This window comes from Panulirus ornatus, chromosome 4, assembly GCF_036320965.1.
Source record: "Panulirus ornatus isolate Po-2019 chromosome 4, ASM3632096v1, whole genome shotgun sequence".
Classification (NCBI taxonomy): Eukaryota; Metazoa; Arthropoda; class Malacostraca; order Decapoda; family Palinuridae; genus Panulirus; species Panulirus ornatus.
Genome location: NC_092227.1, coordinates 89,595,466 through 89,609,315, shown reverse-complemented (window position 1 = coordinate 89,609,315; position 13,850 = coordinate 89,595,466). Strand labels below are relative to the sequence as shown.

At 40.8% G+C, this 13,850-nt stretch overlaps 1 protein-coding gene across 10 annotated transcripts in view; it reads right to left on the bottom strand.

Moving 5' to 3' along the window:
* Ptpmeg (protein tyrosine phosphatase Meg) overlaps nucleotides 1-13,850 on the bottom strand; it is a 653,263-nt gene that overhangs the window by 423,178 nt on the left and 216,235 nt on the right. For 8 of the 10 annotated variants that reach the window (XM_071657245.1, XM_071657235.1, XM_071657258.1 and 5 more), the window contains one exon: nucleotides 1,023-1,094. The exons of the other annotated variants lie outside the window; for them this stretch is intronic. In XM_071657245.1, coding sequence (XP_071513346.1) covers nucleotides 1,023-1,094 — 72 coding nt within the window. The remainder of the gene's footprint in view (nucleotides 1-1,022; nucleotides 1,095-13,850) is intronic. 10 annotated transcript variants of the gene reach the window in all.

The following is a 13,850-nucleotide window of genomic DNA, read 5'->3' as shown; positions in this document are numbered from 1 at the left end:
ATATGCATATCATTTCCTCTTTTCCTTAAACCCACCACCAACTATCTCTATATTCTTCACCACAAAGCAATGATCAAACAATGTACCTGCTCTCCATCTCAGCATGTTCACATCTATCAACTGCTACTTTATATCCCTGTCAGTGCAAAATCCAATACTCCTGCTAACTCCTAATTTTACTCACCCATGTATACTAATAGAAGAACCTTTCCTAGAACCAAATATTCCTAATCACTATCCCTTCCTCTTTCAGCAAAATTAAACAGGCAAACTTTTTCCCATTTTCATTTGCACCTGTGATGCCATGCTTACCAGTTATACCATCAATTGCCACATCACCGACCCTTATATTCAAATCCCCTTGCACCAAGATTCTCCTTTATATATACTGCAGTAGGTTTTAAAAATTTTTGACTACAAGGAGTTTGCTCATCAAAGTAAAGCATAAATGAACACTTTTACCCTAAAAAAAGAGAACATTTCCTGAATTCTACACTACTGCAATCAGCTGGTTAATGTTATGAAGTTTGAGAAAGAGTAACAATCATATAAGAGAATAACAGCCAGTTTCTTAGCTTTCCTTAGCACTGTATGTGAAATATCATCTAGCATGAGGTCTATTGGAGAGAAGTTGTTGCTGGACAAACTAGCCTTTGGCAATATGCATGCACTTACTAAATCTATTTACATCTATCTATATCATGTTAACATCACCCATTTTCAAAGTAAGATGGCTCATGCAAATTAAATGCAAGTAATAACTTTTTTAGTAAATTACATCTGCAAAATTAGGAAAATGAACATGTCAAAGGCCACTAACAAGGAAAATTTATTAGACACATTGCAAACAACAGATTAAAATCAGCAACTGTGAGCAAAAGGCTTGGTATGACAGCTCATCAAATTAGAAACACAGACGTCTACCAAGGGTGCACCACTGTCTCACAACCACTGATTTCCTTACTAGCATGACTTCTTCCAAGCACTATGAAATCATCAGTCACTTCAAAGCATGGTACTACCTTTTTATTGAGCTTTTTCTTGACAATTTGTAGAAATGAACTTGGATCTGGCATACTGTCAGTCTGGTCTGTCTATGTAAATCAACACAAAAACAACAGGTAAGACATGTCTACTGGTGCATTATATCTTACCAAATGCATGTCATCAATCAAACCTAAGATCAGCATCAATACAAAAGAATATAAAATTCAGTTCAAATCTTCAGCTTAAAAATCATATTCAGAGATTACATTAAGCTAACAATTCTTGTCTCAGTACCTGTCACTTAGCCAAGTTACCAACAACTACAATCTACAGAAGTGTAAAGGACAGTGATACTGTCATTAATTTCAAATTAAATTATTCATCTATTATACTTTGTCGCTGTCTCCCGCATTTGCGAGGTAGCGCAAGGAAACAGACGAAAGAATGGCCCAACCCACCCACATACAGATGTATATACATACACGTCCACACACGCACAAATACATAACTATACATTTCAACATATACATATATATACATACACAGACATATACACATATATACACATGTACATAATTCACACTTGCTGCCTTTATTCATTCCCTTCGCCACCACGCCACACATGAGATAACAACCCCCTCCCCCTGCACGCGCACGAGGTAGCACTAAGAAAAGACAACAGAGGCCACATTTGTTCACAATCAGTCTCTAGCTGTCATGTATAATGCACCGAAACCACACCTCCCTTTCCATATCCAGGCCCCACAAAACTTTCCATGGTTTACCCCAGATGCTTCACATGCCCTGGTTCAATTCATTGACAGCAAGTCGACCCCTGGTATACCACATCGTTCCAATTCACTCTATTCCTTGCACACCTTTCACCCTCCTGCATATTCAGGCCCCGATCGCTCAAAATCTTTTTCACTCCATCCTTCCACCTCCAATTTGGTCTCCCACTTCTCCTCGTTCCCTCCAACTCTGACACATATATCCTCTTTGTCAATCTTTCCTCACTCATTCTCTCCATGTGACCAAACCATTTCAATACACCCTCTTCTGCTCTCTCAACCATACTCTTTTTATCACCACACATCTTTCTTACCCTTTCATTACTTACTCTATCAAACCACCCCACACCACATATTGTCCTCAAACATCTCATTTCCAACACATCCACTCTCCTCCGCACAACCCTATCTATAGCCCATGCCTCGCAACCATATAACATCGTTGGAACCTCTACTCCTTCAAACATACCCATTTTTGCTTTCCGAGATATGTTCTTGCCTTCCACGCATTTTTCAACGCTCCCAGAACTTTTGCCCCCATCCCCCACCCTGTGACTCACTTTTGCTTCCATGGTTCCATCCGCTGCCAAATCCACCCCCAGATATCTAAAATACTTCACTTCCTCCAGTTTTTGTCCATTCAAACTTACCTCCCAATTGACTTGTCCCTCAACTCTACTGTACCTAATAACCTTGCTCTTATTCACATTTACAAAATTCGTATAACAGTAATTCCTAATTAGTATCTATCTATGTTTCTGACACTTGTTCCAACTGGAACTCCCTCAAAGGGGTTGCTACGGCAAGAGTCTCCACAACTAAAGAACTCTAGTGCCACTTCTTAGCCTTTAGTGCCTCACCCTCAACTGGCCATAAGGAAAGGGAAAGTCTAGCCCAGTGTTTGCAGATGCTCCTACCTAATGTTCCTAATGACTACTTCTATCTAATGCTCCTACCTACTATATCTACCTAATGCTCTTGCCTAAATGTCCCTACCTACTACTTGTATTTACTGCTCATCATTTTGCCAAAAGGCAGGGCTAATGCATAGTGCTCACCAAAGGAAAATCTAGAGTTATTAAGAATGATCTGCATGAGTTAAGTGTTGTCAAGTGTTCTAATGACAGGGAAAGATTGTATATTTGTGGACAGAATGCCAGTAGTACATGTTAGTGAGGCAGAAAGAAAAGACAGCTACCTGAGTCAGAGGAGCCGAACTTGACAATCATTAAAGTGCTGGCTCACTAAGCAGATATCACTAACCCTCCTGATACCCAGGAGGGTAGTACTGGTAATATACCTCCCTGGTCGTTGACTGCCTACCAACTACAACCAACCTCCTAATTAGTATAATTTCATTAGCTCTGTTGATGAGGTCATCCTAAAAGGTAAGAGCATTAACAAAAGAGTCTGGCTTGGTGCACTTCAGAGTACAGAAAAATGTGCATGTGTACAAGCTAATTGTATTCATGAAAGGATATTTGATACTCAAATCAAATATGGAATACACTATGGATATGATGTAACTTTGAAATACTCCGCTAAGTCTTACAGTAAGGCTAGCATATTTGAAAAAACACTTAAGTGTTATAACTCTGACAAGATGCTGGGCATGAAAGTGAAACAGGAGGATCATCTAAAATGTGCATGAGGATGAAATGTTTATTTGACAAATATATTAATTCTGTATTATGAAAGACATACTTCTGTGACCGAACACTGTGTGAGGTGAGGAGACAGACACCTAATACCAATCTAAGTGAGAAACTTAATAGAATCCCTTAAATGGGGAGTATTCTAACTTTGTGCCAACCCCAGTAACAAGCCACCAAAAGCTTGTTACTCACTAAAATAACTTGAATATAATGATCTGGTAATGCAATGGTCTAATCACCCATCATTTAACCTAATCCTCCAAGAAATAATGTCCAAAGCTGTAAGTAATATACCAACAGGCTCTTCTGTTACACATTCACCTGGGAAATAACCCACCAGCAAATGAGTGAGTTGGTTGGTAATTAAGTCTTAAAAAAAAAAGTTAAGTAATGTAAGAGCAGATGACCACTATTTCTCAGTATTGAACTGTTCAAGTACCAAAGACCTTACTCTCATACAAAAGGCATATCAAACATATATGAATGTTTTCTGAAATACAAATTCACTAGTCTGAAGTCAAAGTCCTCATGCTAGGTGCATAAGACCTCTCAGAAGTACACAAGCGATATTTTAAAAAAAAAATGTGACTTTGTGCATGAGACCCCTTAGAAGTACATAAGCTATATATATATATATATATATATATATATATATATATATATATATATATATATATATATATATATATATATATATATATTTTTCAAAAAAAAAAAATATATATATGGATGGTATTGCAGTGGTATTGCAGTGGAATTTACTAAAAAAGGGGGTGACTGTATTGTTGACTGGTTGGTAAGGTTATTTAATGTATGTATGACTCATGGTGAGGTGCCTGAGGATTGGCGGAATGCGTGCATAGTGCCATTGTACAAAGGCAAAGGGGATAAGAGTGAGTGCTCAAATTACAGAGGTATAAGTTTGTTGAGTATTCCTGGCAAATTATATGGGAGGGTATTGATTGAGAGGGTGAAGGCATGTACAGAGCATCAGATTGGGGAAGAGCAGTGTGGTTTCAGAAGTGGTAGAGGATGTGTGGATCAGGTGTTTGCTTTGAAGAATGTATGTGAGAAATACTTAGAAAAGCAAATGGATTTGTATGTAGCATTTATGGATCTGGAGAAGGCATATGATAGAGTTGATAGAGATACTCTGTGGAAGGTATTAAGAATATATGGTGTGGGAGGCAAGTTGTTAGAAGCAGTGAAAAGTTTTTATCGAGGATGTAAGGCATGTGTACGTGTAGGAAGAGAGGAAAGTGATTGGTTCTCAGTGAATGTAGGTTTGAGGCAGGGGTGTGTGATGTCTCCATGGTTGTTTAATTTGTTTATGGATGGGGTTGTTAGGGAGGTGAATGCAAGAGTTTTGGAAAGAGGGGCAAGTATGAAGTCTGTTGGGGATGAGAGAGCTTGGGAAGTGAGTCAGTTGTGGTTCGCTGATGATACAGCGCTGGTGGCTGATTCATGTGAGAAACTGCAGAAGCTGGTGACTGAGTTTGGTAAAGTGTGTGTAAGAAGAAAGTTAAGAGTAAATGTGAATAAGAGCAAGGTTATTAGGTACAGTAGGGTTGAGGGTCAAGTCAATTGGGAGGTGAGTTTGAATGGAGAAAAGCTGGAGGAAGTGAAGTGTTTTAGATATCTGGGAGTGGATCTGGCAGCGGATGGAAACATGGAAGCGGAAGTGGATCATAGGGTGGGGGAGGGGGCGAAAATTCTGGGAGCCTTGAAGAATGTGTGGAATTCGAGAACATTATCTCGGAAAGCAAAAATGGGTATGTTTGAAGGAATAGTGGTTCCAACAATGTTGTATGGTTGCGAGGCGTGGACTATGGATAGAGTTGTGCGCAGGAGGATGGATGTGCTGGAAATGAGATGTTTGAGGACAATGTGTGGTGTGAGGTGGTTTGATCGAGTAAGTAACGTAAGGGTAAGAGAGATGTGTGGAAATAAAAAGAGGGTGGTTGAGAGAACAGAAGAGGGTGTTTTGAAATGGTTTGGTCACATGGAGAGAATGAGTGAGGAAAGATTGACCAAGAGGATATATGTGTCGGAGGTGGAGGGAACGAGGAGAAGAGGGACACCAAATTGGAGGTGGAAAGATGAAGTGAAAAAGATTTTGTGTGATCGGGGCCTGAACATGCAGGAGGGTGAAAGGAGGGCAAGGAATAGAGTGAATTGGAGCGAAGTGGTATACCGGGGTTGACGTGCTGTCAGTGGATTGAATCAAGGCATGTGAAGCGTCTGGGATAAACCATGGAAAGCTGTGTAGGTATGTATATTTGCGTGTGTGGACGTATGTATATACATGTGTATGGGGGTGGGTTGGGCCATTTCTTTCGTCTGTTTCCTTGCGCTACCTCGCAAAGGCGGGAGACAGCGGCAAAAAAAAAAAAATATATATATATATATATATATATATATATATATATATATATATATATATATATATATTTTTTTTTTTTTTTTTATACTTTGTCGCTGTCTCCCGCGTTTGCGAGGTAGCGCAAGGAAACAGACGAAAGAAATGGCCCAACCCCCCCCCATACACATGTATATACATACGTCCACACACACAAATATACATACCTACACAGCCTTCCATGGTCCACCCCAGATGCTTCACATGCCCTGATTCAATCCACTGACAGCACGTCAACCCCGGTATACCACATCGCTCCAAATCACTCTATTCCTTGCCCTCCTTTCACCCTCCAGCATGTTCAGGCCCCGATCACACAAAATCTTTTTCACTCCATCCTTCCACCTCCAATTTGGTCTCCCTCTTCTCCTCGTTCCCTCCACCTCCGACACATATATCCTCTTGGTCAATCTTTCCTCACTCATTCTCTCCATGTGCCCAAACCACTTCAAAACACCCTCTTCTGCTCTCTCAACCACGCTCTTTTTATTTCCACACATCTCTCTTACCCTCACGTTACTCACTCGATCAAACCACCTCACACCACACATTGTCCTCAAACATCTCATTTCCAGCACATCCATCCTCCTGCGCACAACTCTATCCATAGCCCACGCCTCGCAACCATACAACATTGTTGGAACCACTATTCCTTCAAACATACCCATTTTTGCTTTCCGAGATAATGTTCTCGACTTCCACACATTCTTCAAGGCCCCCAGAATTTTCGCCCCCTCCCCCACCCTATGATCCACTTCCGCTTCCATGGTTCCATCCGCTGCCAGATCCACTCCCAGATATCTAAAACACTTCACTTCCTCCAGTTTTTCTCCATTCAAACTCACCTCCCAATTGACTTGACCCTAAACCCTACTGTACCTAATAACCTTGCTCTTATTCACATTTACTCTTAACTTTCTTCTTCCACACACTTTCCCAAACTCAGTCACCAGCTTCTGCAGTTTCTCACATGAATCAGCCACCAGCGCTGTATCATCAGCGAACAACAACTGACTCACTTCCCAAGCTCTCTCATCCCCAACAGACTTCATACTTGCCCCTCTTTCCAAAACTCTTGCATTCACCTCCCTAACAACCCCATCCATAAACAAATTAAACAACCATGGAGACATCACACACCCCTGCCGCAAACCTACATTCACTGAGAACCAATCACTTTCCTCTCTTCCTACACGTACACATGCCTTACATCCTCGATAAAAACTTTTCACTGCTTCTAACAACTTTCCTCCCACACCATATATTCTTAATACCTTCCGCAGAGCATCTCTATCAACTCTATTGTATGCCTTCTCCAGATCCATAAATGCTACATACAAATCCATTTGCTTTTCTAAGTATTTCTCACATACATTCTTCAAAGCAAACACCTGATCCACACATCCTCTACCACTTCTGAAACCACACTGCTCTTCCCCAATCTGATGCTCTGTACATGCCTTCACCCTCTCAATCAATACTCTCCCATATAATTTACCAGGAATACTCAACAAACTTATACCTCTGTAATTTGAGCACTCACTCTTATCCCCTTTGCCTTTGTACAATGGCACTATGCACGCATTCCGCCAATCCTCAGGCACCTCACCATGAGTCATACATACATTAAATAACCTTACCAACCAGTCAACAATACAGTCACCCCCTTTTTTAATAAATTCCACTGCAATACCATCCAAACCTGCTGCCTTGCCGGCTTTCATCTTCCGCAAAGCTTTCACTACCTCTTCTCTGTTTACCAAATCATTTTCCCAAACCCTCTCACTTTGCACACCACCTCGACCAAAACACCCTATATCTGCCACTCTATCATCAAACACATTCAACAAACCTTCAAAATACTCACTCCATCTCCTTCTCACATCACCGCTACTTGTTATCACCTCCCCACTTGCGCCCTTCACCGAAGTTCCCATTTGCTCCCTTGTCTTACGCACTTTATTTACCTCCTTCCAGAACATCCTTTTATTCTCCCTAAAATTTAATGATACTCTCTCACCCCAACTCTCATTTGCCCTTTTTTTCACCTCTTGCACCTTTTTCTTGACCTCCTGTCTCTTTGTTTTATACATCTCCCACTCAATTGCATTTTTTCCCTGCAAAAATCGTCCAAATGCCTCTCTCTTCTCTTTCACTAATACTCTTACTTCTTCATCCCACCACTCACTACCCTTTCTAATCAACCCACCTCCCACTCTTCTCATGCCACAAGCATCTTTTGCGCAATCCATCACTGATTCCCGAAATACATCCCATTCCTCCCCCATATATATATATATATATATATATATATATATATATATATATATATATATATATATTTTTTTTTTTCTTTTTTTTTTGCCGCTGTCTCCCGCGTTTGTGAGGTAGCGCAAGGAAACAGACGAAAGAAATGGCCCAACCCACCCCCATATACATGTATATAAATACGTCCACACACGCAAATATACATACCTACACAGCTTTCCATGGTTTACCCCCAGACGCTTCACATGCCCTGTTTTAATCCACTGGCAGCATGTCAACCCCGGTATACCACATCGATCCAATTCACTCTATTCCTTGCCCTCTTTTCAACCTCCTGCATGTTCAGGCCCCGATCACACAAAATCTTTTTCACTCCATCTTTCTACCTCCAATTTGGTCTCCCACTTCTCCTCATTCCCTCCACCTCCAACACATATATCCTCTTGGTCAATCTTTCCTCACTCATTCTCTCCATGTGCACAAACCATTTCAAAACACCCTCTTCTCTCTCAACCACGATCTTTTTATTTCCACACATCTCTCTTACCCTTACGTTACTTACTCGATCAAACCACCTCACACCATACATTGTCCTCAAACATCTCATTTCCAGCACATCCATCCTCCTGCGCACAACTCTATCCATAGCCCACACCTCGCAACCATACAACACTGTTGGAACCACTATTCCTTCAAACATACCCATTTTTGCTTTCCAAGATAATGTTCTCGACTTCCACACATTCTTCAAGGCTCCCAGGATTTTCGCCCCCTCCCCCACCCTATGATCCACTTCCGCTTCCATGGTTCCATCTGCTGCCAGATCCACTCCCAGATATCTAAAACACTTTACTTCCTCCAGTTTTTCTCCATTCAAACTTACCTCCCAATTGACTTGATCTTCAACCCTACTGTACCTAATAACCTTGCTCTTATTCACATTTACTCTTAACTTTCTTCTTTCACACACTTTACCAAACTCAGTCACCAGCTTCTGCAGTTTCTCACATGAATCAGCCACCAGCGCTGTATCATCAGCAAACAACAACTCACTTCCCAAGCTCTATCATCCACAACAGACCTCATATTTGCCCCTCTTTCCACAATTCTTGCATTCACCTCCCTAACAACCCCATCCATAAACAAATTAAACAACCATGGAGACATCACACACCCCTGCCGCAAACCTACATTCACTGAGAACCAATCACTTTCCTCTCTTCCTACACATACACATGCCTTACATCCTCGATAAAAACTTTTCACTGCTTCTAACAACTTTCCTCCCACACCATATATTCTTAATACCTTCCACAGAGCATCTCTATCCACTCTATCATATGCCTTCTCCAGATCCATAAATGCTACATACAAATCCATTTGCTTTTCTAAGTATTTCTCACATACATTCTACCTCGCTAACACGGGAAATGGTGATGGGGTTGTTAGGGAGGTAAATGCAAGAGTTTTGGAAAGAGGGGCAAGTATGAAGTCTGTTGGGGATGAGAGAGCTTGGGAAGTGAGTCAGTTGTTGTTCGCTGATGATACAGCGCTGGTGGCTGATTCATGTGAGAAACTGCAGAAGCTGGTGACTGAGTTTGGTAAAGTGTGTGGAAGAAGAAAGTTAAGAGTAAATGTGAATAAGAGCAAGGTTATTAGGTACAGTAGGGTTGAGGGTCAAGTCAATTGGGAGGTGAGTTTGAATGGAGAAAAACTGGAGGAAGTGAAGTGTTTTAGATATCTGGGAGTGGATCTGGCAGCGGATGGAACCATGGAAGCGGAAGTGGATCATAGGGTGGGGGAGGGGGCGAAAATTCTGGGGGCCTTGAAGAATGTGTGGAAGTCGAGAACATTATCTCGGAAAGCAAAAATGGGTATGTTTGAAGGAATAGTGGTTCCAACAATGTTGTATGGTTGCGAGGCGTGGGCTATGGATAGAGTTGTGCGCAGGAGGCTGGATGTGCTGGAAATGAGATGTTTGAGGACAATGTGTGGTGTGAGGTGGTTTGATCGAGTGAGTAACGTAAGGGTAAGAGAGATGTGTGGAAATAAAAAGAGCGTGGTTGAGAGAGCAGAAGAGGGTGTTTTGAAGTGGTTTGGGCACATGGAGAGAATGAGTGAGGAAAGATTGACCAAGAGGATATATGTGTCGGAGGTGGAGGGAACGAGGAGAAGAGGGAGACCAAATTAGTCGCCCTCTACGACACGCAGGGAATACGTGGGAAGCATTCTTTCTCCCCTATCCCCAGGGAATACAGTTATTACTACTTTAACATTCCATTCTAAGTGCAGAAGTATAAGCTCTACAGATGAGATCAATATTCTCAATACAATAAAAAGGAAATATTTCTCAGACATATCAGAGTAGCTAATGTCCTCTGATTAATAGCAACTATATCGACTACAGCAGCTTTACATAAATGAAGCTGTCTATCACAGTGGGACTTATAAGATCCTGATCATTTCTTTTTTTTTTTGCAACATACCAACGACAAACACCAAAACTAAAATTACTTGTTCAGCTACCAAACCTATCCATCTTACCGAAGAACACGGGTTTCAGGGTCATACAAAAAAATTTAGAAAAATATACTGAGAGGTGCCCATCAAACTTTGGTGACTAGCCATTCCACCTTCAAAGCCTAACGAAGAACTTGCATAAACATAAAATGGCAATATTATCCAAGTAGCCTAAAATTAGAATATTACTCTAGTTCTGATGATGCATGAAGTATCATCCAAAAACTAATGCTCATTTTCTAACAACACATAATGCATCATAAAAGAAAAAATTTATATTGAGATTAAGCTGTATTATATATGCTGTATATATAAGCAGAAAAAAATGGATAAAATAAAAATTATTTTCATAAATCTTCATCATGGCACTCTACAAACTCAATGTATATATATATATATATATATATATATATATATTTTATTTATTTATTATACTTTGTCGCTGTCTCCCGCGTTTGCGAGGTAGTGCAAGGAAACAGACGAAAGAAATGGCTCAACCCCCCCCCCATACACATGTATATACATACGTTCACACACGCAAATATACATACCTACACAGCTTTCCATGGTTTACCCCAGACGCTTCACATGCCCTGCTTCAATCCACTGACAGCACGTCAACCCCGGTATACCACATCGCTCCAATTCACTCTATTCCTTGCCCTCCTTTCACCCTCCTGCATGTTCAGGCCCCGATCACACAAAATCTTTTTCACTCCATCTTTCCACCTCCAATTTGGTCTCCCTCTTCTCCTCGTTCCCTCCACCTCCGACACATATATCCTCTTAGTCAACCTTTCCTCACTCATTCTCTCCATGTCCCCAAACGATTTCAAAACACCCTCTTCTGCTCTCTCAACCACACTCTTTTTATTTCCACACATCTCTCTTACCCTTACGTTACTTACTCGATCAAACCACCTCACACCACACATTGTCCTCAGACATCTCATTTCCAGCACATCCATCCTCCTGCGCACAACTCTATCCATAGCCCACGCCTCGCAACCATACAACATTGTTGGAACCACTATTCCTTCAAACATACCCATTTTTGCTTTCCGAGATAATGTTCTCGACTTCCACACATTCTTCAAGGCTCCCAGAATTTTCGCCCCCTCCCCCACCCTATGGTCCACTTCCGCTTCCATGGTTCCATCCGCTGCCAGATCCACTCCCAGATATCTAAAACACTTCACTTCCTCCAGTTTTTCTCCATTCAAACTCACCTCCCAATTGACTTGACCCTCAACCCTACTGTACCTAATAACCTTGCTCTTATTCACATTTACTCTTAACTTAAATATATATATATATATATATATATATATATATATATATATATATATATATATATATATATATATATATACATATATATATATATATATATATATATATATATATATATATATATACATATATATATATATATATATATATATATATATATATATATATATATATATATATATATATATATACATATATATATGTGTGAGGAAGTACCAGGAGAGACTGAGTACAGAATGGAAAAAGGTGAGAACAATGGAAGTAAGGGGAGTGGGGGAGGAATGGGATGTATTTAGAGAATCAGTGATGGATTGCGCAAAAGATGCTTGTGGCATGAGAAGAGTGGGAGGTGGGTTGATTAGAAAGGGTAGTGAGTGGTGGGATGAAGAAGTAAGATTATTAGTGAAAGAGAAGAGAGAGGCATTTGGACGATTTTTGCAGGGAAAAAATGCAACTGAGTGGGAGATGTATAAAAGAAAGAGACAGGAGGTCAAGAGAAAGGTGCAAGAGGTGAAAAAGAGGGCAAATGAGAGTTGGGGTGAGAGAGTATCATTAAATTTTAGGGAGAATAAAAAGATGTTCTGGAAGGAGGTAAATAAAGTGCGTAAGACAAGGGAGCAAATGGGAACTTCAGTGAAGGGCGCAAATGGGGAGGTGATAACAAGTAGTGGTGATGTGAGAAGGAGATGGAGTGAGTATTTTGAAGGTTTGTTGAATGTGTTTGATGATAGAGTGGCAGATATAGGGTGTTTTGGTTGAAGTGGTGTGCAAAGTGAGAGGGTTAGGGAAAATGATTTGTTAAACAGAGAAGAGGTAGTAAAAGCTTTGCGGAAGATGAAAGCCGGCAAGGCAGCAGGTTTGTATGGTAATGCAGTGGAATTTATTAAAAAAGGGGGTGACTGTATTATTGACTGGTTGGTAAGGTTATTTAATGTATGTATGCCTCATGGTGAGGTGCCTGAGGATTGGCGGAATGCGTGCATAGTGCCATTGTACAAAGGCAAAGGGGATAAGAGTGAGTGCTCAAATTACAGAGGTATAAGTTTGTAGAGTATTCCTAGTAAATTATATGGGAGGGTATTGATTGAGAGGGTGAAGGCATGTACAGAGCATCAGATTGGGGGAGAGCAGTGTGGTTTCAGAAGTGGTAGAGGATGTGTGGATCAGGTGTTTGCTCTGAAGAATGTATGTGAGAAATACTTAGAAAAGCAAATGGATTTGTATGTAGCATTTATGGATCTGGAGAAGGCATATGATAGAGTTGATAGAGATGCCCTGTGGAAGGTATTAAGAATATATGGTGTGGGAGGCAAGTTGTTAGAAGCAGTGAAAAGTTTTTATCGAGGATGTAAGGCATGTGTATGTGTAGAAAGAGAGGAAAGTGATTGGTTCTCAGTGAATGTAGGATTGCGGCAGGGGTGTGTGATGTCTCCATGGTTGTTTAATTTGTTTATGGATGGGGTTGTTAGGGAGGTGAATGCAAGAGTTTTGGAAAGATGGGCAAGTATGAAGTCTGTTGGGGATGAGAGAGCTTGGGAAGTGAGTCAGTTGTTGTTCGCTGATGATACAGCGCTGGTGGCTGATTCATGTGAGAAACTGCAGAAGCTGGTGACTGAGTTTGGTAAAGTGTGTGAAAGAAGAAAGTTAAGAGTAAATGTGAATAAGAGCAAGGTAATTATTAGGTACAGTAGGGTTGAGGGTCAAGTCAATTGGGAGGTAAGTTTGAATGGAGAAAAACTGGAGGAAGTAAAGTGTTTTAGATATCTGGGAGTGGATCTGGCAGCGGATGGAACCATGGAAACAGAAGTGGATCATAGGGTGGGGGAGGGGGCGAAAATCCTGGGAGCCTTGAAGAATGTGTGGAAGTCGAGAACATTATCTCGGAAAGCAAAAATGGGTATGTTTGAAGGAATAGTG